This window comes from Rhinolophus sinicus, chromosome 1, assembly GCF_057876585.1.
Source record: "Rhinolophus sinicus isolate RSI-liver-muscle chromosome 1, RSI-T2T, whole genome shotgun sequence".
Classification (NCBI taxonomy): Eukaryota; Metazoa; Chordata; class Mammalia; order Chiroptera; family Rhinolophidae; genus Rhinolophus; species Rhinolophus sinicus.
Window position 1 is genome coordinate 181,029,037 of NC_142501.1, and position 17,859 is coordinate 181,046,895.

Genomic DNA, 17,859 nt, shown 5'->3' on the forward strand with positions numbered 1-17,859 from the left:
GTTAGGAACATCTTTTCAAAGGATGCTGTTGGTAACCTTCAGCTCTATCTGTTTAATATCCACTCAAGGCTTCAGAGAAGCAGCTTCAGGCATTCCCATCACCCCTTGCCCAGTATCTCTAACGGGATTACTTCAGTGGCAGAGCCTGCCCAACATAGCACCTGGGTTAAGTAATATCACCCCAAGGAGCCATGAAGATGGGGGCAAGAAGGAGAGAGGACCTTTGACTAACCCTTTTCTGTGTGGGCCGGATTGTAGGGCGAAGCTGATGTAGACAGTACCACCTATGATGGAACCACACCCCTCCACATAGCAGCCGGCAGAGGGTCCACCAGGCTGGCAGCTCTTCTCAAAGCAGCAGGTAAGGCAGCCTGGTAGCCAGTCGTGGGAAATGCTACCAGGAGCGCGGACGCGAATTTCATAGAGCAGCCCTGTTGCCTTCCTTGAGCCGCACATCTGTGAGCTGCGGAGGGGGATGAGTAAATAAAATCCTATGGCGAAGCACACGTACCTGCCGCCAAGGCACTGTTTGGACTAGTAATCACAGGCTTCATCCTGTGAGTCACGTTAATTTTTACTCTCTAATTCACCTGTTTGTTTTGGGTTTGGGTTGTTTAGGTTGACTCCCATAACAAGAGATCTTCAAGTTGAATTTAATTCCTTATAGAATTCTGAGCAGTACCAGTCTCATCATGTCAGAAGTGCCCAGAAGGAGAAATGTATTGGTATAAGAAATAATGTAAAGATTTCCTTTTGTAAGAAAGGTCTCTTAGAAGTTGAAGTAATAGGGAAAAACAAATGGGGTGTGTATTGAGTACTATCATGTGTGAGGCACTAAAAATTACTAGCGTTTATTGTCTCCGTCCCAGGCACTGGGCTAGGGACTTCACTTGCAGTGTCTCATTTCATCTTAATCCACAATAACCCTTCGATATAAATTCCATTAGTATTAATTCCCATCTTATAGCTGAGGAAACAGACTAGAGAGACCTGCATCCTATTATCAGGGTCCCAGTAAGTGGCAGAGCTGTGAGTCACACCTTGTTAGTCTGAATTGCCAGACTTTTTTCTGTCTACTGTGTTTCTCTCCCCTAGTTTGGGCAAGGATCTGCAGGTGTTATTCCATGTAATCCTCTAGTCCCATGAAGTATAGAAAAATTATTCCTGCTCATCCTTGAATCTATTGCTTTGTATAGTTAGAACCTCAAAAACTATTTGACAAATTTGGTATCTCAAACCTGCCTTGACATAGCTGATTTACTGTAGAGGTTATTAATTTCTTTTAGAAAGTAAATGCTTCATAAATTAAGAAAACGGGTGGCTGGGTAGCTCAGTTGGTTATAACCTTGGTCATAACACCAAGGTTGCCAGTTCGATCCCCGCGTCGCCACTGTGAGCTGCACCCTCCTTAAATAAAGAAAGAAAACAGAGCAAGTTAAATACCTTCTTAAAAAAAAAATAAGTCCTAACATTGTATACCACGTTAGCTCATTCATGTATCCTGCTAAATCATATTAATCAGACTTATTTTTAATTAATGAATATTTCTTAGAAGTTTTGGGACAGACTTTATGTAATCTTTCTAAGTATGATTTCTGAAAAGCAAATGCATTAGTATGTTTGCCTTAAACTTGTAGACTAAACCAACTATTGTCAATGGCACCACATTTTTCTGGCAAGTAAAATTATATCCCAAATGAACAACAGCCTTTTCTTTTTTCCTTTGTCAAGTTGAAGTTTCTCTTGAACAAGAGACTCTGATTGCGGTGTGTATGATTAATTTGGCAAGTTAGTGGTTATAATTAAGGAATGCCTTCAGACAAAAAGCTGTAACCCTTTCAAAAATGCTTTCTCTTAAATTCTCAGTATCCCATGAAAGGAGTAGAAAGTAGTAGTTTCTCCAGTAGATAACCGTGTTTCCCCGAAAATAAGACCTAACCGGAAAATAAGCCCTAGCATGATTTTTCAGGATGACATCCTCAGAACATAAGCCCTAATGTGTCTTTTGGATCAAATCATAACATAAGACCCGGTCTTATTTTCGGGGAAACACAGTAAAGGGAGAAACTCAGATGAAAAACCTGGTCCTGAGCTCCGTCCTGAAGGTCACTTAAGGAACAGACATAGCTCAGCTCCTCCAATCTTCAGCCCTGTAAATTGTTCATCTAAGTTTGTCCACTGTTTTCATGGTCAGGTGATACTACTGCTTTGTACATTGGCCTAGGACTAAGCGAATGAAATAAGAAATAGCACCAAGATCCTTCTTTGACTCTCCTTAGGCACTCCCTGTTATCAAAATTGGCACAAATCAGATGTCCTCCCAGCAAGCTGAAAACAAGTTTGTCTTCCCAAAAGGGTGTGCTGAACTTACCGCTCTGTCATTAGTCCTCAGATTGAAGATACATCATTCAATTTAAAAGTATCCTATAGAGTTAAATTAAAAGCAAGAGTCAGAGTATTCCAAGTCATTTGTTTTGAATGTGTCCTTGGCTGTGTAGGGTATCTTCAGACACTTTTACAGTCAAGGTGAATTAGAATTTAAAAGAAGGCCTCTAGATGTTTCAGTACATATGTTTTGCATATTTATAAGTAAACATGTTGTATATATGTATGATATGAGATCCCTGCAGACAGTTGGAGGTTGACAAGATCTGGGTTTACCTAATGCTGTGTAAAATTGACGTTGCAGGAGCAGATCCCCTGGTGGAGAATTTTGAGCCTCTGTATGACCTGGATGACACTTGGGAAAAGGATGGGGAGGATGAAGGAGTCGTGCCTGGAACCACACCTCTAGATATGGCCACCAACTGGCAGGTGAGTGTGGCCCTGGTCTGTTTGATGGCTGCTCCTGGAAGAGCTAAAGGTTCAGGAATAATAAAAACAGACGGTTTTTCTGGGTCTTTATTCCCCAAAGCACATGCCTTTCATTTTTTAAGAAAGTCTGCTTGTCAAGAGCTGTATTTATCTCAAAGAGCCTATCCATGAAAGATCTAGGTCAGCAGAGTTCTGAGTATAAAAGTGTATGCCTAATCAGATCAGTGTTAAGTTGTAAGAGAGGGTTAGACCAGAGAAAACACAAAATTCACATTAAGAGTTATCCATTTGGAACTCACAGCAGAAATGTACCCATCTCAATTTTTGAAATTGGGATGATGTTACAGTTTGCTTGAACTTTGGTAAGTGATTTCTGAACATAAAAGGAAACTGGAGATTTCAGTAATATAAAAAGAGTAAACAGACTTAAAGCTTTCTTCAAAACTCCACTGACCTGCCAGCTGAAGGTGAAAAGCAGTTGCCACGCCTAATGGACCCAGGATGAAGAGCCAGAGGAAGGAGGGTGGGCAGCTCACAGATTTCCAGCACAACAGAATCGACTTTCTTGGGGCAAGCACTGCTCCACATCCAAATACTGCTCGCTGCCACCTCGCTGCATGTAGGCTGAGCTGAGTGACCCTGGCAGAGAGACGACACGGTTCTCTTTTTACCTTGAGCACCTGGCTTTCCCAGAAGCCTCACCACAGAACGCTGAAAGATATCCTGCTTCAGTGACCCATGCTGTCCTTCCCGGGGTCAGCCAGCGGCAAGGCTACTGCAGGAAATGCAGAAAGGCCTCCATAGCTATGGAATGTATGTGTTTGTTTAAACTTAAGACTTTTCTGGCCCCTCAGTTAGAATATAGATGGTGCTAGAAGACTAACACCACGCCTTGTGAGCATTTCTGTACCTCAGTTTGAACTAGTTTATAAAACTCATTCTCATAAGCCTTTTACTAGGGAAGAAGGGCAGCGAGGGGCACAGATTCATAGCTCTGAGGAAAGTCAGCCCTCATCCAGCTCTCAGGGCGACATCACTGACCAGTGACTCTGACCAAGACATGGCTGACTTGGCAGCCTGGACTGCCTTTGTGCCTCAGAAGGGCGGTGGCCCTTGCTGTCTGTGAGGGTGGGTTGTGTCCTCCAGCCCCCGTCAGACAGCTCCTGTGGAGGACAGCCTTCCGGCCCCAAAGGCCCAAAGGGTCCACGTCCCTGGGCAATGGTACCGACTCCTCTCTCCACTCCTCCATCTTTTCAGTACTGCAACCTCCTAAGAAGGACATGCTGAGTTCTTTATTACAAACAAACAGTTTCTTTGTGGTCCCTTTAATGTGCAGTTGTTCCCCATGTTTTTCTCCCAACAGGTATTTGACATATTAAATGGGAAACCGTATGAGCCAGAGTTTACATCTGATGACTTACTGGTACAAGGTGAGGTGTGGTAAAACCAGGTTCCCTTCACTAGTGTTATCTCCACACTGTCTTTTGAAAAGGGTCGGGGAGAGCCAGCATTATCCGGGGTGTTCTGTGAAATGCACAGTGGTTATTTTAGAATCAGAAGGTCCTGGAGAGGTGAAAGGGGACTATCCCATGGTAATCGACTAAAATACATGCTGCTGGTCCTCAGCTGGGCCGCTGCAGACTCTCAGGTACAAGAGTTGAGTGCCTCCAGGAGGCGTTGGAGGCTGAGCAGTGTGGCGGGGATCAGCCTTCCAGAGTGTCTCTGGTCATCGTCCTTCTTCATTTCCTTCAGGAGACATGAAACAGCTGACTGAAGATGCCAAGTTGCAGCTTTACAAGTTGCTAGAATTTCCTGATCCGGACAAAAACTGGGCTACTCTGGCACAGAAATTAGGTCTGGGGATACTCAATAATGCCTTCCGGCTGAGTCCCGCTCCTTCTAAAACTCTCATGGACAACTACGAGGTAACACAGCACCTGGCTAACTACGTTCCTTTCACTTTGCTCTGCTAACATCACGGCCGGGCACAACCTGCTCCCTTCTCCCTTAGCTCTGAGGAAGAAAATCAGTCATTGCCCATGTCCTGGGAGGGTGGCCCAGGCCAGGCTGGCAACCCACCTCCCTAAGAAGGCTGTTTCCGACACCTTGAGATAGTCCCTATTTTCAAATACCTTGAAATTTTCTGCAAAACATGTTACTGAAAGGGTCAGGATGGTCACAGAACTTTGATCTCCCTGAACAAACACAGTAGACTCTGGTCAACATTCATCTCTTCCTTTTCCCAAGAACATGCCTCGATCACCTGTCAGGACATGGAATCAGCTTTCTGCAAGGTGACTCCTAGTGGAGCCATTACCTGGTGATGCTTTACTTTCTAAAACTAAAAGATAGAAAAACATGGGGGGTTGGTCGGTTAGCTCAGTTGGTTACAGCTCGATGCTAATAAAACCAAGGTTGCCAATTCGATCCCCTCATGGGCCACTCTGAGCTGTGCTCTCCTTAAAAAAAAAAAAAAAAACTGAAAAACATGGGATGAAGTTAGTTTCTTTTGAAATTTTTATTGCTAGCTCTTGTTTCTCAGTGGTTTTCAGAGCTTCAGCTTAAATGGGGATACTACATAAGCTTTGCTCTAGGTAGTTTCACTGCTTCAGCATCTCTCTCTCTCTCTCTTTCTGTCTCTCTCTCTCCCTGCCTCCCTCCCTTCCTCCCTCCCTCCCTCCCTCCCTCGTTCCCCCATCCCCCTTCCTCTCTCATGCTGTGCTTACTATAAACTGCTCCTCTGTGATTTCCTGAGTGGTCTTTGAGCTGAAACAGGAAACTTGACTCAGAGGCAGTGTATTTTCTTAGACGCTCTTCGCTCTTTTCTCTGACCTTTCCAGGACCACCTGGCTCTTGCGGTTGCAGGAGGAAGCTTGGCAGAGGGAAGGGGTGTGGTGTAGCGTTTACAGCCTGCCTGGTTGTTCCTTACACAGGTTTTCACACAAGAATGTGCTCTTCCTTCATTTCTTTCTTGCAGGTCTCTGGGGGAACAATAAGAGAACTGGTGGAGGCCCTGAGTCAGATGGGCTACACTGAAGCGATCGAAGTGATCCAGGGGGCCTTCTGCACCTCAGGAACTGCAGCCCCCAGCCCAGTGAAGGCCACCTCTCAGACCCGCTCACTGCCTCTCTCACTTGCCTCCACAAGACAGCAAATAGGTAAAGAAAAAAAGAAAAAGCAGTTGAGATATTTTCCTGCTCCCCAGGCCACTGTGGTCAGTCTCTTGGGATATGGCGTGCCCCCCAACCCTGCCCCCTGCCATTGTCTCCTGAGTGTACTCTCCCATGTGTCTGTCTTCTCCCTGCTGGGGTGGGGGCTCTCAAATTCAACCTTCAGCCGCTTGTGACACCTTCGTTCAGGTAAGGGACTGTCCCCAGGAACAGTCAGAGTGACACATGAGTTACTCAGATTCACAATAAATACTAAAAACAATACGATGTGGGTGGTTGGGGTAAATATTATGTCTCTTATCTTTCAAATTTAAAAGAGAGAGATACAGAAAGAGAAAAACACACGGGAACCAGCGTTGGCACCCAGACTGTGGACGGACGCTGTGGTTTTCCCACCACACCCTCAGCGTCCTCCCCTCCAGGGCTTCTCCTTCCTCAGCCCCCTCCCCATGTTCATAACACTGACCTTATGTCCCACCATCATTGGCTCCATGTGTCATCCACCTAAAACACGGAACATGGTGGGCTTTCCACACAGCCCAACAATCCTATGATTCTCTTTAAGTTATTCTCCCACTCTCTAAACAACCATTTCATGCTTTCTCTTTCTAACCCCCAGCATCCCTTCCCCTGCACTGGCGGTTTCTCCATCCCCCTGGGTCACTTAACAAGCATACTGTGGTTTCCTTCATCTTTCAAAATAAAACAAACAAAAACGAAAAACACTCCCTTTATCCCACTTCCCTTTTACCTACAGCCCAGTTCCTTTGTTCCCCTATAGAGCAGAGCTGCTCAGGAGAATCTTTTAGAGTTGTTCTTTCCACTTTCTCTCCTCTCCATGACCCGTGCGGTCGGGGCCCATCCCCACCACTCTCCCAGGCTGCTCTCACCTGATGCCCAGGGCCTAGTCAGAGCTGCTCACCATCTTTCTCATCTCGCCCACCACTCCCAGCACATACCACAGTTGACCACTCCAAACAGCGTCCCCTCTAGGCTTTTCATAGCACACTCACCTCGGTGCCTCCTCCACGCTCCCCAGAGCCTGGTACTAGGCCCTCCTTACTTGTCCTTACTGACACGGGCCTGTCAGGGCCCCACCTGAACTGGATTGGCCACATCAGTGAGTCAGAAGCACTGTCATCCTCTAGGAGGTTAAGACAAAACCCCAAGACTGGCCCAGGAGTACTTCCTGGTCCTCCACACCACACAGCCGGCCATCAGGCTTCTTCCTGTCTGCGACCACCACCCCCGTCTAGTCCACCTGCATTGCCTCCTTTCCTGCCGCCACTCCTGATCGGTCTCCCTGTTTCCTGTCAGTTCATTCTCCACACAAGACGTAGTGTGATTCTTTTCAAAAATTAGTGAGATTCTGGCACTCCTGTTGTATACCCGCTGGTTCATTCATCCATTCAGCAAATCTTTACTGATGGCATCCTGTGTGCTTAGCACTGTTGGAGGCTTTGAAGATGGGGCAGTGAGCAGTAATGGCAACGTCCCTTCTTTTTCCATTCTCTCTTTTAAACATGGCTTTCACCCGCCCTTCCTCCCACCCCACAAGTCCAGTCTAGTCTTAGCGTCTTGGAACCTTCTCTTCCCCTTCCCTGCAGAGATCCTCACCTGACTGGCTCCTTCTTGCCACCGATTCTGGCACAGTGTCACCTTGTCGGGGGAGGGGGGCCTCCTAGGGGAGACAGAAGAGGTGTTTTGCTCACTTTAGAAAGAAATAATGTAGCCACCAGGCAAATAACTCGCCCATCCTGTGTCATGACCTGATTCTGCTTCCACACTAACAAAGAAATGGGTCCTTATATCTTCAAAAGCATTAAGCCCTTGATTTGTAGTTATTTTTAAAATACCTCACAGCCCCTAGCACCTAATAGAAACTCAATAAAGATTGGTTGATTGAATAAATCAATCAATAACAAGACGATAGCCATGTCACAGCCATTAAAATCTTAACGTTAATATTGGCATTTAATATATAAGAAGATAGCATTTTGATTCAGGTATATTAGACTTCTTTTCCCTTAGTCACTCTCTCTCTCGGAAATAACTCACATTGTTCAGATACCTAAAGACACTTCTCGACAAGGAGATTTTGACCTAATTGTCCAGTATAGGCTCATTTTCATCAAAATCACCTCATTTTTGCTACCAAAATGTTTTTGAGGCAGTGTGTAGTGCGTAATAGCATGTGAGGCCCAGAAAGATATCTTATTTTTAGTTCCTAATTCTGTCACCAATTTATTTTGCTTAGATTCAGCAATTTCCCCAGCTATAAAAATAGGTAATACAGTGGTTGGAAAAAATACACCTGATTTCTAAGAAAATAAAGGTACATTTTGGGTCAAGAGAATTCAGAAAAGATTCTGACAAACATGAGGCTAGATTTGGATGTCTTCCCAGTCTTTATATTACTGGGCGCTTTCTGCTCCTCACCCCGCTGAGAACAGGGATGACACACGGGTGGTACAAACGGGATGTGATGACACATAGAAGCTAATGGGCAGAAGTAGCGCACATACCTTTTAGATCCAATCTTTGAGCCCCAACTGCAATGAAAGGCATATGCACCCCAGTGAATTCATGCTTTCTCCCCTCAGACGAGCTCCAAGACGACAGCATCTGTGACAGTGGCGTGGAGACATCCTTCCGCAAACTCAGCTTTACAGAATCTCTGACTAGCGGCGGCACATTGCTAACTCTTAACAAAATGCCCCACGATTATGGGCAGGAAGGACCTATAGAGGGCAAAATTTAGCCTCCTGCCCATTTCCAACACCCTGGAAACCAAAGTTCTGAAATTCCACAACATGGTCCAACGAAGGTAAAATGCTTCCAGAGGTACTCAGAAGAAAACCTGACCACCTGGATCATTCTGCATTTAACTCAAGGCCTTAAACGTGGCTTCCTTGCTTGGCTCTTAAGTGGATTTCAGTTCAGCCCACTTACAGATAGTACCTGACAGTCACAGCCTTTGGTGGGGCTGGTGCCTCATTGCGATGAGGTGGCTTGCTGAGCTTTACCAACTGCTTTCTGTTGTCATTGCTGCTGTCCCTCTGCTGCGTCATTAAAAGATGTGACTGTCTCCACACGTTGTGCTTTCTGGCCATCCACAACACACTTGTGGATTCAGATTCAAAATCAAGAGAATTCTTAATATTTTATTAAGAATTTTTAAATGACATATTTTAAAATGAGACTCAATGTATAATAAAAAAAGGCTTACTGCTTTTTCTAATGTGGTTTTCTGTGTGATTTGAAAAAAGAACATGTACATGTCAATATTTAAACCTGAATACAATCAGCCCTGAAAATGCTATTTTACCCTTTTTCTGCATTTTGCTATTGTAAATATGTTTTTTAGATCAAATACTTTAAAGGAAAAAAATGGATTTATAAATGCTATTTTTTATTTTACTTTTATAATAAAAGGAAAAGCAAATTGATGACCTTGTCTTGTTTAATCTCTACAAATACTTTCCTAAGATGATTCCTTGTGATCACAGGGAATTCCACAGCCTGTTTATCACATTCACATTCCCCTTTAGAGTCAATTTTCTGATCCAGAAATAAACAAAAATTAGTAAAAGAAAATTGTTTTCACCTGAGATGAAAGCTTTGGGTTTGTCAAACCCTTGCTTGGCTCATTTCATTTAGGCTGTATCCCCTCACCTCCCTCCATCTCATGCAAAACTCTTCCTCCTCAAGCCTCTGTGTTCTCAATGCCTCCGTGATGCATAAAGTATTGAAGTGTCAGCATACCAGAGGGTCTTGGGCAAGAAGCCTTCCAGCATGAAGCTCTGCGGAAATGCTCTTCACTCTGCTTTGGAAATAAGGGAGAGAACTAAAAGGCGTTTGAACGAGGTGCTACGGTGGACACTGTGATATGTAACCAAGATCCCTCGTTCACAAAGGACTTGTCAGTCCAGCCACTGGGGACAAATGGCCTCCAGCTACAGAGAGCCACCTCACCCAGCTCACGCCCGTTTCCAGGATGGCTCCATGCAACACTGATTGATGTGGCATATTAAAGCCTGTCCAACCCAGGACAGCATTGAAAGGCTGTTTGACCACCAGAGCTCCTGCAAGGTTGGCTGAGGTGTTGTTTGGGTCGGCATCACAGCTTTGCTCTCTGCCCGGTACTCTTTTTTCCCCTCCCTTCCACAGGTGTGGATTCCAGGGCACTCCCAAATAAACATCCTGCATATGGGTCTCCATCTCAAGAGAGGCTGCTCAGAGAATCCAGTCTGCACAGGTGCTGGGAACTAATGCTGACCAATTTTGCACGACATATGAAGTCATTTAATCTTGAAAATAACCCAGTGAGGTATGTAGAATTGTCCTCAATTTACAGAGAAGGAAATTGAGGCTTCAAGCGTTCAAGTAGGCAACAGCTAAACTGCTTCTGAGTTTACACCCAGGTCTGTCTAGCTGCAGAGCTCATGGGTTGGAGAATTATCTTGGTAGGATAAGAAGGTAGATTAAAATAATTGAGTCCAAAAGTAGACCTCAAAATATGTAGGAACTTAGTAGATGACAAAATAAATTTTCAATTCAATGAGGAAAAGATGATTAATCAGTAGGTGGTCCAGCTTGTTAATCACTTGGGAAAAAATCACTCTGAACTGCTATGTTCCTCCTTTCATCAAAATAATTTTCAAATGTATCAAAAGTTAAACCATGAAAATACTAGAAATACTGGAAATTATGGGTGAATAACCTTGAAATAGGGAAGGCCTTTGTAAGCAAGACTAGTTTATGGTGTAAAATAATTTGACCACGACAAGGCCTCCTTTCTGACCCAATGCTGACACTCCTCCCACTGAGGGGAGGGGCCTACCTTCCTTCCCTGTGAATCTGGGTGGACCTGTGACAAGAACGGAAGCACTACTAAGTGACTTTCAAGGTTAGGTCAAAAAATACAATACAGTTTCTGCCCAGTCCCGCTGGTTACACCCTCTTAGAGCCCAGTTACCGTGCTCTGAGGAAGCCAAATGGCCAACATGGAGAGGCCACATGTAGGTGTTCAGCCAACAGCCTTCACTGAGGCCACAGCCGGTGCCAGCATCAACCAGAGAGTGCAGTCAGAAGATGATTCCAGCCACCAGCCTGAGTCGCAGCTGATGAGACTTCAAGCTGCCTCAGCTGACGATGCCCGAGTAGAGACAGTCTGAGTCCTATGCCAATGGCAGATCGTGAGTAAATTAAGTTATGGCTGGTATTTTAAGGCCTAGGTGCGCAGTGGATTGTTACCATTCTCCAGGTCTCTAAACTGACTGTTCCCATACCAGAAGGTCACTTTAAAGAGAAGCTGAGCGCAGGAGGAACAACCTAGCAAGCAACTTACGCTGAGACTGAAAGTAACATTGCCCTTCTTTACTAAGAAGCCCCATTTCTCTTCTGTTCCAGAAATTTCCTCTTCCTCCTCCCAGATCACAGTGCTGGCCTGAGCCTCTGCGTAATGCTCTCACAAAAAGGCTACCAACGCCGGCCGTGCCTCTGAGGAAGGAGTGTGTTTCATAACGCACCAGCAGATGGGGATCAATACGAGAAGGAATGCCAGAATTCAAGGGGAAAGCTACAATGGGCCTGAAATAAACCTTCCCAGATAGCTTGTCTCTCAGCAGGAAGCCATTTAAAAATAGCTTCCTCAGAACTTTCCTCACCTTTTGATGTTTCTATACTCTGCAGGCATAACCTAGACGTTTCCAGGATCAGCGGTCTTTCTTTTTTGGCAGAAGGAAGCCCTGCTGCTGCTCCCTTACCCACCTGAGTCCCCTGCGGTAGTCACATGTGGCATGGACGTTCCCAGCCATAACCACAGACGGAGGCCCCACAACTGGGACCTTCAGCATCTTAGGAGAAAGGGAGGGAAGGAGCCTGGTGGATTTGAGTGTTTATTACATGCCACTCCTTCTGCACTAACGATTTCTGATAATATTCTCAAGCTATGCCTTATCAGGTACATATTTAACCACAATTTTACAATGAGGACACATCATCTGAATATTAACTAACTTACCTATATTCAAATCCAGATCTATCTGATCCCACAGCTTGTTCTTTAATGATGTCTGAAGTCCTTTGAAGAAAAGATGCTGTATTTAAAAGAGAAAAAAATCCATATAAATCTGCACAAAGATGATGGGGTCATAATGTACCCCAACTACAGTGCAAAATGAACCCAGAATATCACTAAAAGGATATTGTACTTAAATGTTACCATCACTTGATTTTTTCCCACTAATAACAGGCTGAGGTGGTTAAATACGAATTTTCCATGGATCGGAGATCACTGGTCACATCTTTCTCCTTATTTTGTGCTTTTGGGGGGAATTTTCTTTCTGATTTGTGCTTCCCCTGGTAATGGTCTTGGGGAGGCACAGGCATCAACAGAAGATGAAACTGAAATTCTGCTTGTTTTCTAAAGGATCACAGAGCTTAGAGGTGGACAATAGCTTAAAGATCAACTAAGTAAATCATCCAAGTCACCATATTTTTTGAAACACCCATGACATGAAAACATATCCTCCTGCAGTCCCGCTGCTCTGTTTACACCAAGGAGTCTGAGCGACGACAAGTTCCTGTCCACTGGTTTTCTAGGTTCATTGGTTGGCTTCAGGGTTGAGAGAAATACTGAGGAGGGGCTTTGAATTAAATGGATGTCATTCTCCATTGTTATGGCTTCCATTATATCTATAACAGCCTGCTTCCATTACCCCGGACAAGGGACTATTAGGTTGATGCAAAAGTAATTGCGGGTTAAAAGGTTAAAAATAATTGCAGGGCCGGCCCGGTGGCTCAGGCGGTTGGAGCTCCATGCTCCTAACTCTGAAGGCTGCCAGTTTGATTCCCACATGGGCCAGTGGGCTCTCAACCACAAGGTTGCCAGTTCAATTCCTCTAGTCCCACAAGGGATGGTGGGCTCTGCCCCCTGCAACTAAAATTGAACACGGTACCTTGAGCTGAGCTGCCTCCCGGATGGCTCAGTTGGTTGGAGCGCATCCTCTCAACCACAAGGTTGCTGGTTCAACTCCTCCAACCAGCAACGGCAACTGGACTGGGAGCTGAGCTGCGCCCTCCACAACTAAGACTGAAAGGACAACAACTTGAAGATGAATGGCACCCTCCACAACTAAGATTGAAAGGACAACAACTTGACTTGGAAAAAAGTCCTGGAAGTACATACTATTCCCCAATAAAGTCCTGTACCCCTTCCCCCCCAAAAAAAAAATCATCTTTAAAAAAAAAAAAAAAAATTGCAAAGACCGCAATTACTTTTGCACCAAACTAATAGTTCCACAAATTGTTCAACCTCCTTAGAATGAGAGGGAGAAAGGGGCTGAGATTCTCTCACTTCCATCAACTAGCTTTCCTATGTTGATATCTCTTTCCTAAATGAGTATTTCATTGAAATATCACAAGCCTCAAAGAACAAAGATATGTACTCAATCAAAATTTCTCCAGTGTCAGTTAATGCCATTCACTACAATGAGTGGCCATCATTCATCATCTCATATTACTTGCCCAAAAACCCTGTGAAGTAAGAATTTTGTCCCTATTTCACAGATGAGGAAACTGAGGCACACAGAAAGCATTTAACTTCAGGATCTGCTGACTCTGGTAACATGTTTTAATAAACCACACTTGTAGGAGGGGGCAAGGTGGGTAGGGTGTCTGTCTTCACTTTGTCATGAAGGGATCCAGGCCAACAGTCAGTCTTCCTCCAACCCTTAGCTCCCAAGGTCTTTCTGGGGGTGACGGTCCCAGTCAGCTGGAAGGGCAAAGGCATAGAGAAGGACGGGTAGGAGTGTTGAATGGGTCACTTCCTCTCACATTGCACTGGAGAAAAACTTCAGTCCCGTGGGCGCATTAAGAGCAGGAGGCTATAGGGGCGATCTACTTTTGTTCCGGATATTAGGACGGGGGTGGATTTTGGTGAAGAGGTTCCAATCTTTGACACAAATCAAAAATTCTTACCTGGCTGATGGAGGCTGAATGTGAAGGTTTTTTCTAGTTCCAACTTGTATGCACTCACTCACTTACTCTGAGAGTCACCTGCAATCATGAGAAATGGCCATTGTCAAAAGCAAAGGACAAAGTCACATTTTCTCTTAAGGAAATCCTCAGAGCAGAGATGATCAAGGGTGTTAGGTCAGATAGGATGGGGCAGAGTAACAGCAGCAAAGTCTTGCCCTCGCAACAAGGAGGACTCCTGCTCTCCAGACTCTGAGAGGCCGTGGGCTGGTTGATATCAAGGTTAAGGGTCTGCCAGGGGCCGTGGCCCTTAGAATCCCGCCCAAAGGAGAGGGAACAAGTAAGTTCATCTTTCTCGTGATCTGCGGAGAACTGGTAGGACCTTGATTCCCAATTCTCAGATGAACGGGAAAGGAACAGAAGTTGGTTCTTGGAAAAATAATATTCTCTTCAGACCAGAAGAATAGCAGATGAAACAAACTCTACAAACCTCTTCTCCCAGGAAGCACAGTTCATGCTGAAGATGGTGAGATGAAACCTGGAGACATACGATGGACGGGCACGTGTCAGGTCAGAACCAGTGATGAGTTGATGCTGGATATCAGACAACCAGGTTGCTAGGTCTATTCTCTGGCAAAAAGAAAGAGATTTTCATTTCAAAACTGTTTTACTGTTCCCCTACCCTTTCATAGGGCAAGAGTCCACAACTTATCTTTGCTGGAAAAATTTAAATGAGAAATTTCATGCCGTGGATTTTTTTTCTTTTGTAGAACACCTGTTTATCACTTTGTCCAAATATTCCTTTTTGCTTCTAAAATAAATTTTATTTTCTAATTTTGGGGGGGAAAATCTGTTTTGGAAAAACAAAACCTTTAGACGTGAATGTTTTCATTTACAAAATACTGTCAAATATTCTCATAACAATCTGAGAGGTAATCGGAGGAGGTTAACACCCGCCATTTTCTACACAATGACAAAGATGCCGATGTTGCTGAGGTCGCTGGTCTAGTGTGAAGAGTGAGGGCTGGACTCAGCCTTCGGTGCTCACCCTGAGCCCCTGGGCCTCGCTCTGCAGCTGGTCACAGAGTGCATGGCTGCTCCGGAGGGAGCAGGGGACAGTCACATAGACATGTCCAGGACAGGGACAGTGCAGCAGGCCCAGTGCAGGCTCTGAAGGCTGGCACAGAAGCAAGAAGTCTGCGTCCCATCAACAAATGGGCTCAGCGGGTGGTTGGAGGCAGGGTTGGCAATACACATGGCACTGGGCACTAGTCCCTGCAAACGTTGATCCAGGGAGCAGCCATGAGAGCAGCCTTCTGGCCCTACTCTCCTCCTTTAGCTGTGAGGCTCTCAGCAGCTTTTTTCTCCATCCTCTGCCTGGTTCTGCCATTTCCTCATGTCACTCCCTTTCCCCCAAGTGATTCAAGCCAAGGCGTCCCACCTGCTCCCCGAGTGTCCATGCAGAGCCCTGCTCTCAGTGGCCGACCTAACCAGAGGCCAGAGAACCAGAAATCACTGTCCTGGGAAGACCCCCCAGCAGCTCCTGGGGCATGTCCCCACACAGAAGCAGAGCCCACGCACAGAACCACTCCTGTCTCCTTCCTATGTCTCACCCCTGCCCCTCTCCTGTCACTGCCTGGGACCACAGCATGGCGGGAATGCTCCCTCCCTCCAGGTGGGGACGGATGTGCTCAGGAGGTACTTGAAGGCTCACGGAGAAGTGGGTACCTCAGCCTGATGTCAAAGCAGTCCTGCTGTCTTCTCCTTCCCAGTGCTGATCTGGGAAGGTCACAGCCACCATTTGGCCCTGAATGTCTTTCTGCTTCACCAAAAGCACATCTTGAACGATAATCAGCATATGCACACAACATATGGGCGAGGGACTATTTCGGTCTGAAAGGCATAGACTCCAGCTTTAAAGCTTCAGGAAAGAATGTGTGGGGAGCGAGTCATCCACACTGCCCCATGCCCACCCCCTTAGAGAGAAAGGCCCTTTTGGGCCAGGGAAGACGCCTCCATCACTCCCTCCTTTCTTCAAATCAGGCCTTGACTCAGTCTCAGCCATTTGCTCTCTGTTCCTGTGCCTTTGAAGAGCTCATCTGACTTCTCCCCCATCAATCTATTCCAGAGGCTTTGCGCCAAGTTTTCATAGAGCTATAGTAATTAAATGAGGATTAAAAATTATTCATATGCTACCCTTTCATCAAGGTAGCAACAGTGGAAGGAGATGAAGAAAACAAAAGGCAGCGAGCAGAAAATGTAGCTGTGCACGTCTGACCCTTGTGAGCAGCAGACTGTGCCGTGTGTCTCTCAGCCCGGGAGCCTGAGGTGGGGGGATCAGAGCTGGAGGAGCAGAGCTGTTCCCCTCCTCCCTCCCTCCCCCCTTCTTCTCTCCTCTTCCCCCTCCTTTTCCTCCTCTCTTTTTTGTTCTCTCTCACTTTCTCTCCCTTCCTCCCTTTCCCTCCCTCCCTCCCTCCCTCCCTCCCTCCCTCCCTCCCTCTCTCTCTCTCTCTCTCTCTCTCTCTCTCTCTGTCTCTCTCTTTCTCCCCCGCCCCTTTCTCCTCCATTCCTCCCTTTCTTTTTCTTTCAAGAAAGACTCTTGAATTCCAGCGCACTGACACCCAGCTCTCTGAAGCCCAGAAAAACGGTGGAGAGGGAGATGGAGGCCCTGCAATCTCTTCTGTAGTATTATTCTGGGGAAGCTCCTGGAACCAGTGCCCACTCCCTTCCACCTGCCAGCAGCCTCATTTCCTGTGCACAAGAGGCCTCTGCTGGAAGAAGCAGAACTTTGCACAATCACTCAAGAGCTGGCATGCTTCTTGCTACTCAACTTTTTGCTTGAATAAAATTGGAAAGAGGCTTACAAGGAAAGGGATCTGGAAACTTCAGCTGTCTGCCTGACTTTTTCTCCTTCAACTCAAGTTGGCAAGGCAAATGTAAGACGCCTAGGCCTGATCATTCCCGCCACAGCCAACCTTACCCTGTGAGGGATAATAAGCATAAGCCAGCATTTACTCCTCATTTACCTATCCAAGGCCTTGTACATCTTTTATCTTATTTAATCCTCACAACGCTATTAGATAGTAATTACGATTAACCCCATCTGAGGAAACTGAAACTTAGAGGTTGAGTGATTTGTCCAAGTTCAGTACATGTTGGAGCCAAACTTGCATATTGGAGGTTCACTATCAAAGCATGAGCCTGTGGTCACTGCATTACATATGTACACACACACACACACACACACACACACACACACACACACGATCTGGATCTTTGACAAGGTAAAATCTAGTTCATTGTAATTGCAAGGTTGACTAGGTAAAAAAGCTTTTAGTTCAAGTACCAACAATGTGGAAAGGGAAGCATGCCAATCACCCTACTTTGCTGGGTTCCCATGATAAAAGAGCAGTGTTCTCCTTCAGACTCCTGAAGTCAGGCCTCCAAAGCCTTCCTCCCTGGAGACGCCCCTGCAGCATCCAAGTGCAGGGAAGTGGCTTCATCCTCAGGTCTCTTTCTCATCAGGCAGGAAAACCTGCCACCAATATCCCACATTAAGTTTCAACTTATGCTTCATTTGCCAGAATTTGGTCACATGCCGAAGCCTAGACCAATAACTGGCAAAGGAGAATAGAATTAGTAGAACCAATATTGACTCAGTCCCTGGGGCAGGACGCCTAGCCAGCTCTGTTAACAGAGAGAAGGGGAATATGGCTGTAGGGTGGCCAGGCAATCATGTCTGCTCCAACTACTGGGAATATGTGAATTGTCTCCCAGGATCCAGTGCATTGTTCAAAAGCCATAGTAAGTAACAATAACAGAATAAGAAAAGAGGGTTACTCCCATATACATTATGAGGCAGGATGAGTACTAGCTCTCCACCAGAAATTTCAAC

The 17,859-nt window shown here is 45.7% G+C and overlaps 1 protein-coding gene and 1 long non-coding RNA gene across 4 annotated transcripts in view; one reads left to right on the top strand and one right to left on the bottom strand.

Moving 5' to 3' along the window:
• NFKB1 (nuclear factor kappa B subunit 1) overlaps positions 1 to 9,433 on the top strand; it is a 115,066-nt gene extending 105,633 nt beyond the window's left edge. For all 3 annotated transcript variants that reach the window (XM_019738929.3, XM_019738928.3, XM_074323026.2), the window contains 6 exons: positions 259 to 361; positions 2,690 to 2,814; positions 4,178 to 4,244; positions 4,567 to 4,739; positions 5,792 to 5,972; positions 8,588 to 9,433. In XM_019738929.3, coding sequence (XP_019594488.2) covers positions 259 to 361; positions 2,690 to 2,814; positions 4,178 to 4,244; positions 4,567 to 4,739; positions 5,792 to 5,972; positions 8,588 to 8,745 — 807 coding nt within the window. In that variant the 3' untranslated portion in view covers positions 8,746 to 9,433. The remainder of the gene's footprint in view (positions 1 to 258; positions 362 to 2,689; positions 2,815 to 4,177; positions 4,245 to 4,566; positions 4,740 to 5,791; positions 5,973 to 8,587) is intronic.
• A 2,529-nt stretch (positions 9,434 to 11,962) lies between these two features.
• Positions 11,963 to 14,587, bottom strand: LOC148759304 (uncharacterized). The gene is made up of 3 exons (XR_016018965.1): positions 14,455 to 14,587; positions 13,968 to 14,045; positions 11,963 to 12,085 (listed from the first exon to the last, which is right to left on the bottom strand). It is a non-coding gene; the product is annotated as an uncharacterized LOC148759304 (long non-coding RNA).
• Between the last annotated feature and the right edge of the window lie 3,272 nt (positions 14,588 to 17,859).